The sequence below is a fragment of the Pristis pectinata genome, chromosome 34 (assembly GCF_009764475.1).
Source record: "Pristis pectinata isolate sPriPec2 chromosome 34, sPriPec2.1.pri, whole genome shotgun sequence".
In the NCBI taxonomy this organism is placed as follows: Eukaryota; Metazoa; Chordata; class Chondrichthyes; order Rhinopristiformes; family Pristidae; genus Pristis; species Pristis pectinata.
Window position 1 is genome coordinate 6,341,439 of NC_067438.1, and position 18,243 is coordinate 6,359,681.

Consider the following 18,243-nt stretch of genomic DNA (forward strand, 5'->3'; position numbering starts at 1 on the left):
CAGTCAGGGGAGGGAAGAGGAAGAAGAAGTCAGGCAGGCAGACAGGACAGAGAGCCCCGGAGGCTGTTCCCCTCAGTAACAAGTTTTCTGCCTTGGAAGCTGTTGAGGGGGATGACCTGCAGGGGCCTAGCTGCAGTTACCAGGTCTCTGGAATTGGGACTGGTACTGCTGCTCAGAAGGGAAGGGTGGGAAAGAGACATGAGGTAGTGATAGGGGACTCGATAGTCAGGGAAACAGACAGGAGGTTCTGTGGCAGTGAGCATGAATCCCGGATGGTATGTTGCCTCCCAGGTGCCAGGGTCCGGGATGTCACTGATCGGGTCCACAGAATTCTTGAGTGGGAGGGAGAGCAGCCAGAAGTTGTGGTCCATATTGGCACCAATGACATAGGTAGGAAGGGGGATGAGGTCCTGAAGAGTGAGTTCAGGGAGCTAGGCAGAAAATTGAGGAACAGGACCTGAAGGGTAGCAATCTCGGGATTGCTGCCAGTGCCACGTGATAGTGAAGGTAGGAATAGGAGGAGGTGGCAGATAAATGTGTGACTGAGAAGTTGGTGCAGGAGGGAGGGTTTTAGATTTCTGGATCATTGGGATCTCTTCTCGGGAAGGTGGGACCTGTACAGAGAGGACGGGTTACACCCGAACCAGAAGGGGGCCAATATCCTTGCGGCGAGATTTGCTAGGGTGGTACAGGAGGGTGTAAACTAGTTTGTGAGGGGGAAGGGAACCGGAGGAGTAGGTCAGAGGAAGAAGGGAATGGGGAAAAGTTAGATCAAACAGGTAGAGAGGCTTTGGGGAAGGAGAAGCAGAATACAGTCTGTAAAAGTAGTAAGGTAGATGGACTGAAGTGTGTTTACTTAAATGCAAGAAGTGTCAGGAATAAGGGGGATGAAGTGAGGGCTTGGATAAGTATGGGGGACTATGATATCGTGGCTATTACTGAGACGTGGCTGACGTCAGGAGAGGAGTGGATAATGAATATTGCTGGTTTTCAGTGTTTTAAGAGTGATAGGGAAGGGGGAGAAGAGGTGGAGGGGTGGCGATACTGGTCAGGGACACTGTTACGGCTGTGGAAAAGATGGATGTTGTAGAAGGATCATCTCTAGAGTCCGTATGGGTGGAGTTAAGGAACAAGAAAGGAGCAGTTACTCTACTAGGAGTATTCTATAGGCCCCCCGGTAGCAGTAGAGATATAGAGGAGCAGATTGGCAGGCAGTGTTTGGAGAGAAGCAGAAATAACAGGGTTATTATAATGGGAGACTTCAACTTCCCAAATATAGACTGGAACCTGCTTAGTGCCAAAGGTTTAGATGGGACAGAATTTGTTAAGTGTGTCCAGGAGGGATTCCTGACGCAGTATGTTGACAGGCCGACTAGAGGGAATGCCATGTTAGATCTAGTTTTAGGAAATGAACCAGGACAGGTGAAGGATCTATTGGTGGGTGAGCATTTGGGGGACAGTGACCATTGCTCCATAACCTTTAAAATTGTCATGGACAGGGACAGGTGCAGAGAGGACAAGACGTTTTTCAATTGGGGAAGGGCTAACTACAAGGCTATAAGGAGAGAACTTGGGAGTGTAAATTGGGATGTCCTTTTTGAAGGAAAATGTACCATGGGGATGTGGTCGATATTCAGGGATCTTATGCAGGATGTTAGGGATAAATATGTCCCGGTGAGGCAGAGAAGGAATGGCAGGGTGAAGGAACAGTGGGTGACAAGAGAGGTGGAACGACTTGTTAGGGAGAAGAAGGTAGCATACGTGAGGTATAAGCAGCAAGGTTCAGACAGAGCCCGTGAGGAATATAGGGTAGCGAGGAAGGAACTTAAGAAAGGGCTGAGGAGAGCTAGAAGGGGACACGAAAAGGCTTTGGCTAGTAGGGTTAAGGAAAATCCCAAGGCCTTTTTCAAGTACGTGAAGGGTAGGAGGATGGCTAGGGTGAAGGTAGGTCGGATTAAGGACAAAGGTGGGAGAATTTGCCTGGAGGCGGCAGAAGTGGGAGAAGCTCTGAATGAGTACTTCTCTTCGGTATTCACCAGGGAGAGGGGTCTTGATGATGCGGAAGTGAGTGCTGGTAGGGGTAATGTTCTCGAGGTTGTTGATATCAAGAGAGAGGATGTGTTGAAGTTGTTAAATAATATTAAGACAGATAAATCTCTGGGGCCTGACGGGATTTTCCCCAGGCTGCTTCGAGAGGCTAGGGAGGAGATTGCTGAACCGCTGGTAAGAATCTTTGAGTCCTCGTTGTCTACGGGGGTGGTGCCGGAGGATTGGAGGGTTGCGAATATTGTCCCCTTGTTCAAAAAAGGTAATAGGGATAGGCCAGGGAATTATAGACTGGTGAGTCTCACGTCTGTGGTGGGTAAGCTGTTAGAAAGGATTCTAAGGGATAGGATTTATGAACACCTTGAGAATCATGGACTGATTAGGGACAGCCAGCATGGCTTTGTGAAGGGAAGATCTTGCCTCACAAGCCTGATAGAGTTCTTTGAGGAGGTGACCAGGAAGATTGATGAGGGCAGTGTGGTGGATGTGGTTTACATGGATTTTAGTAAGGCATTTGATAAGGTTCCTCATGGTAGGCTTCTTCAGAAGGTCAGAGGCCAAGGGATCCAAGGAAGCTTGGCTGTGTGGATTAGGAATTGGCTTGCATGTAGAAAGCAGAGGGTTGTGGTGGAAGGAGTGCCCTCGGATTGGAAGGCAGTGACTAGTGGTGTCCCGCAGGGATTGGTTCTGGGACCTCTACTTTTTGTGATATTTATAGATGACTTAGATGAGGGGGTGGAGGGCTGGGTTAGTAAGTTTGCGGACGACACTAAGATAGGCGGTGTTGTGGATAGTGTGGAGGGCTGTCGGAGCTTACAGAGGGATATTGATAGGATGCAGAGCTGGGCTGACAAGTGGCAGATGGCGTTCAATCCGGAGAAGTGTGAGGTGGTACACTTTGGAAGGACAAACTCCAGGGCAGAGTACAGGGTAAACGGCAAGGTACTTGGCAGTGTGGAGGAGCAGAGGGATCTGGGGGTTCATAGTCACAGTTCATTGAAAGTTGCCTCACAGGTGGAAAGAGCAGTTAAGAAGGCCAATGGGATGTTGGCTTTCATAAGTCGCGGGATTGAGTTTAAGAGCCGCAAGGTTATGATGCAGCTTTACAAAACTCTAGTTAGGCCACACTTAGAGTACTGTGTTCAGTTCTGGTCGCCTCATTATAGGAAGGATGTGGAGGCATTGGAGAGGGTGCAGAGGAGATTTACCAGGATGCTGCCTGGATTGGAGAGTATTGAATATGAGGAGAGGCTTAAGGTGCTAGGGCTTTATTCACTGGAAAGGAGGAGGATGAGAGGAGACATGACAGAGGTATATAAAATATTGAGAGGAATAGATAGAGTAGACAGTCAGCGCCTCCTTCCCAGGGCACCAATGCTCAAGACGAGAGGGCATGGCTTTAAGGTTATGGGTCGGAGGTTCAGGGGAGATGTCAGAGGGAGGTTTTTCACCCAAAGAGTGGTTGGTGCATGGAATGCACTGCCTGGGGTGGTGGTGGAGGCAGATACATTGAACAGGTTCAAGAGCTTGTTGGATAGGCATATGGAGGAACGTGAGATAGAGGGATATGCGGGAGAGGGGTTAGGTAGTGTGAGGGTGGTCTGATGGACGGCACGACACGGTGGGCCGAAGGGCCTGTTTTGTGCTGTATGGTTCTTTGGTTCTATGGTTCTTCTATGGTTCTAAACCAATTGACCAATTTGCCAATTTAACAAGACATGGTGTTTGACCAGCAGAGGGCCCCAATCCACGGCTCGGATGTAGCGAGCACAATCGTTCCCCTTGGCCAAACGTCTTTGGGTCTGTTTTGAAGAAATCATTCTACACTATTTTCTCAGGTGATTCATTTTTCTGCAGTGAAAGGGTAGGATGGGAGGGGAAATGATGCATCTGTACCCCTCTAGGTCCTCCAATCCCAAGCCAATCACACCACCCCACTTAGCATTCTGTTTGTTCATGTTCAAGTTCAAGTTTATTGTCATGGACAAACATACACAGGGTGCAAATGCCATGAAAGTTACCTTTCTACAGCAACAGCGTCACATATATTACAAGACAAGGACAAGCATAAGTTAACACAAACTTAAATTAACATGAATTATGTAACTTACACATCCAGAATGGTGGAAGTACTCGCCAGGTCGAGCAGCATCTGAGGGGAGAGACACAGAGTCAATGAGTCAGGCAGGTAGATTAATGGGTTACTGTTTCAAGGGTTATGGTGACATTGTTGAGCAGAGGAACAGACCCACAAGGGGCTGAATGGCCTCCTCTGAGCATCAGAGAGCCATACAACATGGAAGCAGGCCCTTCGGCCCAACTGGTCCATGTTGACCAAGATGTCCACCTAAGCTAGTCCCATTTGCCCACGTTTGGCCCATATCCTGCTAAACCTTTCCTATCCATGTACCTGTCCAAGTGCCTGTTAAATGTTAATGTACCTGCCTCAACCGCTTCCTCTGGCAGCCCATTCCATATACTGACCACCCTCTGGGTGTAAAAGCCCCTCAGGTTCCTATTAAATCTCTCCCCTCTCACTTAAACCTATGCCCTCTATTTCTTGATTCCCCAACCTTGGGAGAGAGACTGTGTGCATTCACCCTATCTATACCCCTCATGATTTTATACACCTCTACAAGATCACCCCTCATTCTCCTACGCTCCAATGAATAAAGTCCCAACCTGTACAACCTCTCTCCATAACCAAGTCCCTCAAGTCCCGGCAACACGCTTGTAAATCTCCTCTGTACTCTTTCCAGCTTAATGGTACCTTTCCCATAGCAGGGTGACCAAAATGGAACATAATGTTCCAAACCCTGCTTCACCAATGTCTCTGACTCTTCAAGAATCAGAGAGCCAAATCCTAATTTCTGATGGCAGGTGATAAATAGTCATAGAATCACACGGCACAGAAACAGGCCCTTTGGCCCATCATGTCCATGCTGACTCTTAGCAGTGTGGAGGAACAGAGGGATCTTGGGGTCCACGTCCATAGATCATTGAAGGTTGCCGCGTGTGTCAATAAGGTTGTTCAGAAGGTGTATGGAGTGTTGGCCTTCATTAGTCGGGGGACTGAGTTCAAGAGCCATGAGGTAATGTTGCAGCTCTATAGAGCTCTGGTCAGACCACACTTGGAGTATTGTGTTCAGTTCTGGTTGCCTCATTATAGAAAGGATGTGGAAGCTTTGGAGAGGGTGCAGAGGAGATTTACCAGGATGTTTCCTGGATTGGAGAGCATATCTTATGAGGATAGGTTGAGCGAGCTAGGGCTTTTCTCTTTGGAGAGAAGGAGGATGAGAGGTGACTTTTTAGGGGTTTACAAGATTATAAGAGGCATAGATCAAGTGGACAGTCAGAGACCTTTTCCTAGGGTGACAATGGCTAACACGAGGGGACATAATTTTAAGGTGATTGGAGGAAGGTATAAGGGGGATGTCAGGGGTAAGTTCTTTAGACAGAGTGGTGGGTGAGTGGAACGCACTGCCGGCGGAGGTGGTGGGGGCAGATATATTAAGGACATTTAAGATACTTTTAGATAGACACATGAATGATTGAAAAATAGGGGGCGATGTGGGAGGGAAGGGTTAGATAGATCTTAGAGCAGGATAAAATGTCGGCACAACATTGTGGGCCGAAGGGCCTATACTGTGCTGTAGTGTTCTATGTTCTGACCATCAAGCACCCTTCTGTGCTCATCTCGCTTCCCAGCACTTGATCTGTAACCTTCTATGTCTTTGCAATTCAAGTGCTTATCCAGATACCTTTTCAATGGGAATGTCTCTGCCTTCACCACCCCCTCAGGCAGTGCGTTCCAGATTGCAACCACCCTCTGAGTGAAAAACTCCTTCCTCAAATCATCTCTATACATCTTGTATCTCACCTTAAAGCTATGAACTCTGGTCTTCAAGACCTCTGTCATGGGGAGAAGATTTTCTATCTACTCTTATCTATGGCACTCATGATATTGCATAGCTCCCTCCGGTCTCCCTTCAGCCTCCTCTGCTCCAAGGTAAACCAACCCAACCTATCCAGTCTCTCCTCATAGAACATAGAACATTACAGCACAGTACAGGCCCTTCGGCCCACGAACTTATGCCGACATTTTATCCTGCTCTAAGATCTATCTGACCCTTCCCCCCCACATAGCCCTCCATTTTTCTATCATTCATGTGGCTCTCTAACTGAAATGTTAGATAACTGAAACATTCCCTCCCAGTCCGAGAGAATACCTCAGGAAGGTCCAAAACTTGTCACACCTCTCAATCAGCCTCAGCAGGGTCAGTACCTAGGAACAAAACATTAGAACTGGAAGCAGGAGCTGCTGGGTGGCATGGTGGCGCGGCAGGTAGTGTCGCTGCCTCACAGCTCCAGAGACTCAGGTTCAATCCCGACCAACGGCGCCGCCCATGTGGAGTTTGTGCGTTCCCCCGTGACCGCCTGGGATCCCCCCGGGTGCTCCGGTTTCCTCCCACATTCCAAAGACGTGCAGGTCGGTGGGTTGATTGGCCGCTGTGAATTGCCCCCAGTGTGAAGGTGAGGGCTAGAATCTGGAATTTTAAAAGGTGGGATTAGTGTAAATGAGTGGTTGATGGTCAGTTCGGACTCGATGGGCTGAAGGGCCTGTGTTTATGCTGTATGACTCTATGACAGGCAACCCTCCATCCCACCACTCCTGTCTCTAGCTCTCTGGAAGAGAGTTCCACATTCCCCTTGGGGGATTGAAGAGCCTGGTTCTAATTTTGAAGGCATTCCCCACACCTGGAACCTGCCCCCGGCAACCACCCTTTGTATCCCCTCCCACCCTAATCCTCTGTTTGCTGCTTTGCAATGTTCATGGTAAACTTACAAGCAGGCCAAGAGCTATAATAACCATGTCTGTCGATGCATTCAGTGGATCGGGCCGCACCTATGGAGGGAAATGGACAGTCTATTTCCCTCCACAGACGCTGCCTCACCCACTGAGTCCCTCCAGCGCTTTGTGTGTTGCTCCAGATTCCAGACCATGCAGTCTCCTGTGTCTCTGTCTGTGCACGGCCATTCTCATTGTTGAAGGTATCACTGTAAGACGATCAAGCACTTTTTTTACAGTGAAAATCTTTAAATTTGTCCACTGCAAGAACATTTCAGACCATAAAACATAGAACAGTACAGCACAGGAACAGGCCCCTCAGCCCACAATGTCTGTGCCAACCATGATGCCAAATTAAACTGATCCCATCTTATCTGCACATGATCCACACCTCTCCACTCCCTGCCTGTTCATGTGCCTGTCTGAATGCCTCTTAAGCGTCACAGTCGTATCTTCTTCACAACCTCCCCCGGCAGCCCGTTCCTGGCACCCACTGCTCCCTGTGTAAACAATCTAACTCTCCTTTAAACTTTCCCCTTCTTACCACAAAGCTTTGCCCTCTAGTATTTGACATTTCCGCCCTGGGACTCTGACTCTCTACCTCCTCTAAGCCTCTCGTAATTTTATATACTTTTCTGGTATTTTTTTTGTCAAAAACAAGGGTTTGCATAAAATTTAATGAATTACCTTTTGCTTAATGTGATGCTGTCATTGAAGTTGTCATCTGAAGATTCATTTCCTTTCAAAAATCAAATGCTGTAGGTGGTGAGTGTTGGGAAGTATCAAGGCGAAGATAGACAAGTTTTGTTGGAAAGAGTCCAACAACAGAATCAGCATGATCTTATTGAACGGTGGAGCAGGTTTGAGGCGCCAAAGTTCCACTCTTGCTTCTAGATCTTACCTTCCTTGCTTTTATTTCAACAATATACTTCATTCATAATCTATGCAGAGAATACAACTGGGACATGTCCTTCCCTGCAATCAATTCAATACATTCTCTTGCAGAGACAAAGAGTCATAAAGTCATACAGCACAGAAACACATGTCCATGCCAGCCTTTTTGCCTATCTGCATTAATCCCATTTGCCCGCATTAGGATTTTATCCTTCTGAGCCTTGCCTGTTTATATCTGTCTCCGAGCCTCTAATTGTGGCTGATTCCCCCACCTCCTCTGGCAGCACGTTCCAGATACCAACCACTCTCTGCATAAAAAACCTACCCCTCAGATCCCCTTTAAAACTCCTTCCTCTAACAAACTTATGCCCTCTTGTTTGTTGATACCCCCACCATGGGAAAAAAGATCTTGACCACCTATCCTATCTATGCCTCCTGTAATCTGATATTGTGTCAATGTCCTTTCCCCCTTAAATAATGAAGTGTTTGAGAGGGCCCAGTCCCTCAGTGTCCAGTGGCCGCAGGACCCTAGACTGTGGTCCTTCCCCACAGAGCCTTTGTGGTGGCAGCACCAAGCTTCAGTACGTCCCTCTGCACCTTTTCCTGCACCCTGGAATGTATCAGTTGGTGGCATTCACTGGCAGACATCTCCTTACACCGGAAGACCAACAAGCTTTGGGCAGCAACACACAAGATGTTGGAGGAACTCAGCAGGTCGGGCAACATCTATGAAGGGAAACGGACAGTCGACGTTTTGGGAACCCGCTGAGTTCCTCCAGTGTCTTGCTCCAGATTCCCCAGCATCTGCAGCCTCCTGTGACTCCAAGCTTTGCGCTGACCTCAATCTTATGTTTTCTCCATGGATCAACCTTCAAGGATGTCCACAGTGGGATAGAAAAGGCTGCAATTCATTCACGATCCTTTTTATTTCAAAATGTAATTTGAGTACAAGGGTTAGGAAGTCCTGCTGCAGCTATAAAAACTTTAGTCAGACCGCACTTGGAGTATTGTGGGCAGTTCTGGTCACCCCGTTACAGGAAGGATGTGGAGAATTTGGAGAGGGTGCAGAAGAGGTTCATCAGGATGCTGCCTGGATTAGAGGGTACGAGCTACAAGGAGAGATTGGACAAACTTGGTTTGCTCCCTCTAGAGCATCGGAGGCTGAGGGGAGACCCGATAGAGGTTTTAAGGACAAAGATTAAGATATCTTTATTAGTCACGTGTACATCGAAACACACAATGAAATGTATCTTTTGCGTAGAGTGTTCTGGTGGCAGCCCACAAGCGTCGCCACGCTTCCGGCGCCAACATAGCATGCCCACGTCTTTGGAATGTGGTAGGAAACCGGAGCACCTGGAGGAAAACTATGAAAGGTATAGATAGGGTAGACGGTCAGAATCTTTTCTCCAGGCTAGAAATGTCAAACACCAGAGACCGTGCTTTTAAGGTTAGAGGGGAAAGTTTAAACGTGATGTGAGGGGCAAGTTTTTCACGCAGAGAGCGGTAGGTGCCTGGGATGGGTTACTGGGGGTAGTAGTGGAAGCAGGCAGTGTGGTGGAGTTTAAGAGGCTTTCAGATACACGCATGAATATGAGGGGAATGGAGGGATACGGATGATACACAGGAGGAGGACATTTAGTATGAATTGGGATTAGAACATAGAACACTACAGCACAGTACAGGCCCTTTGGCCCACAATGTTGTGCTGACATTTTATCCTGCGCTAAGATCTATCTAACCCTTCCCTCCCAAATAGCCTCCTATTTTTCTATCATTCATGTGTCCATCTAAGAGTCTCTTATATGTCCCTAATGTATCTGCCCCCACAACCTCTGCCAGCAGTGCGTTCCACGCACCCACCACTTTCTATGTAAAAAAACTTACCCCTGACAACCTCCTTATACCTTCCTCCAATCACCTTAAAATTACGTCCCCTCGTGTTAGCCATTGTTGCCCTGGGAAAAAGGTCTCTGACTGTCCACTCATTCTATGCCTCTTATCATCTTGTACACCTCTATCAAGTCACCTCTCATCCTCCTCCTCTCCAAAGAGAAAAGCCCTAGCTCACTCAACCTATCCTCATAAGACAAGATTAAGATCAAGATCGACACAGTGTCATGGGCCAAATGGCCTGTCCAGTGCTGTACTGTTCCATGTTCTATGTACTTTATTCGTAAAAAAAAATTCAGATCACCAGCTCCCCGACGATGAACGAAATCTCTCCCACGTCAGGGGTCGTATGGAGGCTTTGCCGGAAAGCTTTAGGAGTCAGAAATTTCAAGACAGACCAGCTGTTGGGAAGGAGTAAGCTGGGGACCTGTGGGACAGGAACCTTAGGTTACATAAGGGGAAATTGCTTTAATTGATATAAGGAACAAGATAAATTGAACCCTGGCAATATTTTACTTCCTGAAAGACCAGCTAAAGACGTTGGGCTAACGAACTGAGGATAAGTCTAATTTCGAGAGTGAGCTGGGGTCTTCCAGGAGTTTCAGGAGTGACTGCTGGGGTCCAGTGGGAAGCTGGTTGCCATTGCCATCGGCTTGAGGAACACTGACTCCTAAGAGGAGCGGAGCGGACTTGGGAAGTGGAGGGTTTACAGTCACGTCGCATAATCCCTCTCAGGATACATCCCGCGGACAGATTTCCAGGTGGGGTCTGAGCCCCATTGGAAGCTGACAGCAGCGGGAGACCAGAAGATCCCTTGGGGGGAAACCGGGCAATTCCATGGAGGGCCACTTGCAGATGAAGACTGTCAGACACTTGCCCAGCTACAGGTGAGAGCCCCAATAACCCAGTCCTTCCTGGAATCGCAAAATGAGGCCAGTCGGCCCATTGAGCCTCTGATTGCTCCTGATAGAGCAACCCCACCAGTCTTGCCACCCCTGCCCCCCCCCAGCTCTTTCCCCAACAGCTGTGCAACCTATTGTCCCTCAACTCCCTCTCCAATTGACTCTGCTTCCAACACAAGCAGCAAAGTCCCCGATCAAACAAATATGAATCAGGAACAGGAAGAAGCCATTCTCTCCCTCAAACCTGCTCTGCCATTTGATAAAATCATTGCTGACTTTGAGTCGTGGAGTCAGGCAGCAAGGAAACAGGCTCTTCAGCCCATCTGGTCCATGCCGACCAAAGTTCCCATCTAAATTAATCCCATTTGCCCACAGTTGGCCCATATCCCTCTAAGCCTTTCCAATCCATGTACCTGCCCAAGTACCTTTTAAATGTTGTTAATGTACCTGCCTCAACCACTTCCTCTGGCAGCTCGTTCCACATACTGACCACCCTCTGGATGAAAAAGTTGCCCCGCAGGTTCCTATTAAATCTCTCCCCTCTCACCTTAAACCCATGCCCTCTAGTTCTTTATTGGTATTGGTATCAGTTTATTATGTCACTTGTACCGAGGTACAGTGAAAAACTTGTCTTGCATACCGTTCGCACAGATCAATTCATCACACAGTGCATTGAGGCAGTACAGGGTAAAACAATGACAGAATACAGGGTAAAGTGTCACAGCTACAGAGGAAGTTCAGTGCAGGTAGACAATGAGGTGCAAGGTCATAACAAGGTAGATTGTGAGGTCAAAGAGTCCATCTCATTGTACAAGGGAAACGTTTAATAGTCTTATCACAGTGGGATAGAAGCTGTCCTTAAGCCTGGTGGTACGTGCCCTCAGGGTTGGGGTTCTTGATTCCCCAGCCCTGGGAAAAAGACTCTGCACATTCACCCCATATATACCCCTCATAATTTTATATGGCTCTGTATGATTATGACTGACTGAACTCTCCATCCTGCCTACCCCAGTAACCCTTCACCCACTTGCTTATCCAGAATCAATCTACCTTTGCCTTAAAAATGTTCAGTCTCTGCTTCCACCGGCCTTTGAGAGAGAGTTCCAAAGAAGTGCAACCCTACAGAGGAAATACTTTTGTCTTATCCCTGCCTTAACTGGGTGATCCCTCTGTACCTCAGAGCAATGCAACCTCAACCATTTACATAACATGCTTCCTATTTTGATATTTCAATGAACGCAACCTCTTCTCCTCACCATTAGGAGACAATCGAAGATGGAGGTCGAGAGGAGGTATCGCCTGGCGCCCACCATGTCCAAGCTACGGCTGGCCAGCCGCCTGGTGCGGTGCAGGCACCTCCTGAGGGTGAGGTCAGGTGCCGAGCCAGGCTCCCTGCACCGGCTGTGCAAGAAGAAGTCCTTCACCAACAAGAAGCGAGCCCATAAGCAGTGGAGTGAGAGATGGTGGGTCTCGGACACGGCGGTGATGTGTGTCCTGTACCTGCTATGCGGGATCGTGGCGCTGCAGGTGTATGACGGTGAGAATGTGGAGGAGAACCTCTTGACCTACGATATCGACCACCTGGAGAAGACCCTCCACGAGGAGCTGGTAGGACAGACTCTGGCCATCAACAAGTTGACCAAGCTACTGAGGAGCTACTTGGCCACGTACTTCCACACTAAGCCCTTGGTCCTGTCCATCAACGGCCCCACTGGGGTTGGGAAGAGCTACATGGGGAGGATGATCGCCAAGCACTTCAGGTCGACCCTCGAACCTTGGCTCGTCCTCCACCACTCTGCCAAGCACCACTCCCAGCAGGATCTGAGCTCCCGAGTGCCGGCCACATTCTCCCGAGCTCTGCGGGCCCGTCGAGTCCCGGTTCTCCTCCTCGACCAGCTGGAACACGCCGGTCCGGAGCTCCTGGACTTCGTCGAGCAGCTCATGGACTCCAATCACACCAGCGCCGTCTACATCTTCCTCAGCAACATCGGCAGGGAGCTCATCGCCCAGTCCGCCCGCCACAGCTTCGTCCACAGGGAGACCACCCGCCTGCGGAGGCTCAGTGGGGAGCTGGCCAGGCTGATGTCCAGGAGGCACCCACTGTGGAGGGAGGTGCAGTTCATCCCGCTCCTACCGCTGGACCAGCCCCACGTGGTCCAGTGCGCCCGGCAGCTGATGGAGCGCACGGGCTTCTACCCTCAGGACCCCCGAGCCGAGGCAATGGCCAACAGTCTGAACTACTACAGGGCCAGGCAACGCCTGTACTCTGAACAGGGATGCAAGCCCGTGCTGCCGATGGTCAGACAGCTTAAGAGGGGTCACCGGGACAGGAAATGGCCGTGAGGGCCACGTAGCTGGTTCTTGGGGGAGGGTTCCCAAAATACACCGTCGATGGACTGCCCCACCCGGTCCCAGAGGGGGACGGGACAGTGTGTGACCCACTGCCCCACCCGGTCCCAGAGGGGGAAAGGACGGTGTGTGACCCACTGCCCCACCCGGTCCCAGAGGGGGACAGGACGGTGTATGACCCACTGCCTAACCCAGTCCCAGAGGGGAGAGGACTGTGTGTGACCCACCCACCCAGTCCCAGAGGGGGACAGGACAGGGTGTGACCCACTGCCCCACCCCGTCCCAGAGGGGGACAGGACGGTGTATGACCCACTGCCCAACCCTGTCCCAGAGGGGAGAGGACTGTGTGTGACCCACCCACCCAGTTCCAGAGGGAGACAGGACAGGGTGTGAACGAACCACTGCCCCACTCAGTCCCAGGATTGGGAGGGGTGGGCGAATGCGGAGGTGCAGAAGGACAGCCTTTAACTCATTGCTTTTGTGAAGACACCCGGCCACATAGATTTAAGGGCTATCATCCAAAGAACTGAGTGTCAAGGAACTTACTTCACGTGAACCAGAGGCAAGCAGACATTGAGGATTCAGAAAGAACGTCAAGAGCCCAGGAAGCTGAAGGCACAGCAGAGAGGCTACACTCGAAGACAAGCAAGAGGCCAGCTTCAAGGTCCCTGAAGGTTGTGAACCTGGGGTGAGAGGGGAGAAGAACATCGAAACCTTCAGACACCAAAATCTCCTTGGAGTTTAGAAGAATGAGGGGCGCCCTTACTTAAAACAATTGACAAGATAAACATTGAGATGTTTTCACTGGAGGGAGAGTCTCGAACAAGGGGACATAACTATATGATAAGGGGCAGGTCATTTAAAACTAAGCTACATAGAAATTTCGGCTCGTAGAGGGTATGACTCTCCAGAATTCTCTGCCCTGGTGGGTAGTGGAAGCTAGATCATTTGATGGATCGAGGAATAGAGGGATCAAGGGAAATGGAAGAGGAGAGGATTTGATGCCAGCAGAGATAATCGTATTGAATGGCGGGGCAGGCTTGACGGCTGAGAGGCCTATTCCTGCTCCTCTTTCCTTGTGGACCGGGAGCCAAAAGGTGATGGTGAGTTTGTTGGATGTGTAGACAAAGCAGCAGGGTTTTGGGTGGCTGGATGAGGGATGGAGGAACATTGGAAAGGTCAGGTCTGGAGCTAACTGGAGGAAGGGTGTTTGAGCTGAGGTCAGGAGAAGGTAGGGGTGGGTCATGTGATGGAGGACCACTTGTGACCCAAACCTTATCTCAGGGCAAAAGGATGCCAGGGATGAATGATCTGGTTTCAGGCAGTTGTCAGGATGGGCAAGGTGAGTAGGTGGTACTGAAGGCAGGTGTTGGGAAAAGCCAGGACTCTGTACTACCTCCCCTAGTCTTAGCTGGTACCTCCGCTCTGTAAAGATGGTACTTTTGTGAGACCACTGCAGTCTAAGCTTTCACTTGCCTCTTGATGGAATCACATAGCACGGAAACAGGCCCTTCGGCCCATTATCTCCAAGCCAGCCATCAAGCACCCATCCATCCTAATCCCATTTCCAGTCTTCTGTTCCTTGAGGATTTCAAGTGCTTGTCCAGATACTCCTTAAATGTAGTGAGAGTCTCTGCCTCCGCCTCAGGCAGTGCGTTCCAGACTCCAAACACCCCCTGGGTGAAAAAGATTCCACCTCAGATAGCTTTTCCCTTTTGTACCACCTTGACGTACTTATGTTGTCAAATGCTCGGTCTGGATGGCAAGCATAAACAAAAGCTTCTCACTGTATCTTGGTACATGTGACAATAATAAACAAATTACCTACTACCAAAGGTGGCCACAAAGCTGGCAGATTGTATGAAAGGTCCATCATGCCCTCTGGTGCTCCTTGGAGCAAGAAACTCTTGTCCTTAACCGCTTTGGCATTATGAGACTCCAGACCCACACAAAGGTTTGACTCCAGACCATCCAAGGAGACAGACCAGTCAGTCAACCAATTACCAATAAACCTCCTGCTCCTTACCTAAAGCCAATGCCCTCTCTATACAGGGCGAGGGTTCTCACTATCTACCTTAATTATGTCCCTCATAATTTTTGTATCTCTGAATCTTCTGTGTAATGTATCCACAGGATAGGTTGGCAGGTCTGGGGTGGGCGACCACAGCTGTCCCATGCCCTGTCCATAGCTAAGACACGAGAATAAACTGACCAGAACCAAGAAATTATTCTCAAGCTGTGTACTTCACTGGCTATGGCCAGTATTTATTTCCCATCCCTAACTGCCCCTTGAGAAGATGGCGCTGAGCTGCCTTTTTGAACTGGAGTAGCCATCTACACAACGTGGCCACAAGAGAAGATCAGAGGCTGGGAATCCTGCAGTGAGTAACTACCTCCTCACTTCCCCAAAGCCTGCACCATCTCCAAGGCTCAAGTCAGGAGTGTGCTGGAACACTCTGCACTTGCCTGGGTGAGGGCAGCTTCAACAACACTCAAGAAGCTCGACACCACCCAGGACAAGGCAGCCCGCTTGATAGGCACCCCACCCACGACCGTTCACTCACTCCACCACCGACGCACAGCAGTAGCAGTTTGTACCATCTACAGGACGCACTGCAGCAACTCACCGAGACTCCGTAGACAGCACCTTCCAAACCCACCACCTCTAGCAGGGCAAGGGCAGCAAAGACACGGAGAACACCACGATTGGGAAGTCACCGTCCAGGCCACACACCATCCCAACCTGGGAATATATTGCCGTTCCTTCACCGTCGCTTGGTCAAAGTCCTGGAACTCCCTCCCTAACAGCAGTGTGGGTCTATAGCAGTTCAAGAAGGCAGCTCACCACCACCTTCTCCAGGGCAATCAGGGATGGGCAATTAAACGTTGGCTCAGCCTGCAAAGCCCATATCTCATGAATGAAAATTTAAAAAACTGCTGCAGAATGGGGGGCCTCCCACAGTGTTGTTGGGGAGGATTTGGACCCAGCGACAGTGTTGTAGAGTTTGGTCACGGTATTCGCTGTCCTTGATGGCTGAAGTGGTGGCCTTGAAGCAACTTCTGGGAACCTTGATATGTCATCTTGTAGCTTGTTGTAATCTTGTAACTTCTTGTAAACTTGATCTTCTCTGGCATGTCAGAAGCTGAGAGGAGATGTGATAGAGGTTTACAAAACGATGAGAGGCATAGATAAGCAAGATATAGTCTTTTTCTCTGGGTAGAAATGTCATATAGAATCATAGAGTAATACAGCACGGAAACAGGCCCTTTGGCCCAACTGCATTGTGCTGACCGATGTGCCCACCTAAGCTAGTCCAGTTTGGCTAATATCCTTCTAAACCTTTCCTATCCACGTGCTTATCGAACAGCCTTTTAAATGTTGCTGTTGTACCTGCCTCAACCACTTTCTATGGCAGCTCGTTCCACACACGCACCACCCTCTGCGTGAAATACTAGAGGGCATAGCATTAAGGTGAGAAGGGGAGAGTTTAAAAGGGATGTGCAGGGAGTGGTAGCTACCGGGAAGAGACTTCCGGGACAATGGTGGAAGCATATACAATAGTGGGTTTTAAGAGGTATTTAGACAGGCACATGAACCGGCAGGGAATGGAGGGATATGGATTATATGCAGGCAGTTAGGTTAGGTTAATTTGGAGTCATGGAGAGCACAGGCATTGTGGGCTGAAGGGTCTGTTCCTGTACTATACCGTTCTTTTGTTCTAAATGCCACCAAAATGTAAGGTGTGGCCATGGAACATAGAACAGTACAGCACAGAATCAGGTCCTTTGGGACACGATGTTGTGCCAAACTAATTAAACTGGTAATTAAATGCCTAACTAAACTAATCCCTTCTGCCTACACAAGGCCCATATCCCTCCATTCTCTGCACATTCATGTGCCTATGTCAGAGGCTGTTAAATGCCTCTTTTGTATCTGCCTCCACCACACCCCAGCAGCATATTCCAGGCACCCACCTCTCTCTGTGTAAAAAAAAACCTGCCCCGTGGCAGGTTTTTTACACAGATAATGGCTGTCTGCTCTATCTATGCTTCTCATAATTTTACAAACTTCTATCAGGTCTCCCCTCAGCCTCTGCTGCTCCAGAGAAAATAACCCAAGTTTGTCCTTAATACGCGCCTTCAAATCCAGGCAGCATCCCGGTGAACCTCTCCTGCACCCTCTCCAAAGCCTCCACATCCTTCCTGTAACGAGGAGACCAGAACTGAATGCAATACTCCGGATATTGGTCAGAGTCAGTACTTGCCCTGTTACCATATCTCAGCTGGTATCACCCTGTGGTAAATCCCCAATCTCAATCAGACCAGTTAAACGGGGAAACAACAGACAGAGGCTTCACTTCACTGGGATTGTACACGTGCTGTCAGCCTCATCCTCAGCCCTGATCTGTCACTTGTCTAGAGGCCACACCTGAATCGTCCCAGGAAATAATGGTGACATTGAAATTTAAAAATAGGAATACAATGGATGACTCAGGGGCTAAATTTAACATGAAGAGGAGATTATAAACAAATGGAATTTACAGAAATGTTAATGTGATCTATTTTGGAAAATTACATAATGCATGGTAAATAAATGGCTTTGGACATCATTGTGAATGAACAGAGTATCATCTCTTCATTATAATGATGGTATCTTTGTATTTTTTGAATAGGGCAATGTAATGTGAGATCACACTGACACGTCACTCAAAACCATGTAGAATGACACATGTGCCTGGAATAATTTCACTCAAATTGTACGACTTACTGGGTAATGATATAAAATAAAGAATGTGTCTCGCTTACCAATGTGTCCAAAGAAGTTGTTCTGAACTCCTGTTCTCCCGGCATTCCCAGATTGTCAGACCCTTTTGTTGCGATGGAATTATGAGTTTCATACATGGAGACAGAGAGCAGAGAAGTTATCCTCAACCAGTAGGGAATACTGATAAGACCACAACTGGAATATGAAGTCATAGAGACATACCATGATGTCTGTGCCGACATCGTCCATGAACCCATGAACACCACCTCGTTATTCCTCTTTGGCACTATTTATTTATTTTTGTAACTTACAGTAATTTTTCTGTCTTTATGTCTTGCATTGTACTGCTGCCACAAAACAACAAATCTCATGACGCGTGTCAGTGATAACAAACCTGATTCTGATTCTGACCATGATGCCAATCCAAACTAATCTCATCTGTCTGCACATGGTCCTTATTTCTCTATTCCCTGCCTGTTCACGTGCCTGTCTGAATGCCTCTCAAACCTTGCTATTGAACCAGCCTCCACCACCTCCCCTGGCAGCAC

The 18,243-nt window shown here is 48.8% G+C and overlaps 1 protein-coding gene across 1 annotated transcript; it reads left to right on the forward strand.

Annotated features, from left to right (window-relative positions):
- Nucleotides 1-10,224: 10,224 nt before the first annotated feature.
- On the forward strand, nt 10,225-17,722 carry LOC127586124 (torsin-4A-like). The gene is made up of 2 exons (XM_052043982.1): nt 10,225-10,566; nt 11,844-17,722. Exons 1-2 carry the CDS (start codon nt 10,517-10,519, stop codon nt 12,922-12,924), a joined length of 1,131 nt encoding a protein of 376 aa, XP_051899942.1. The 5' UTR covers nt 10,225-10,516; the 3' UTR covers nt 12,925-17,722.
- Nucleotides 17,723-18,243: the final 521 nt, after the last annotated feature.

Coding starts and splice junctions, on each gene's coding strand:
- LOC127586124 (XM_052043982.1), top strand. CDS start 10,517: ATGGAGGGCCACTTGCAGATGAAGACTGTCAGACACTTGCCCAGCTAC. Junction 10,567..11,843: donor AGACACTTGCCCAGCTACAG/GTGAGAGCCCCA, acceptor CCTCACCATTAG/GAGACAATCGAAGATGGAGG.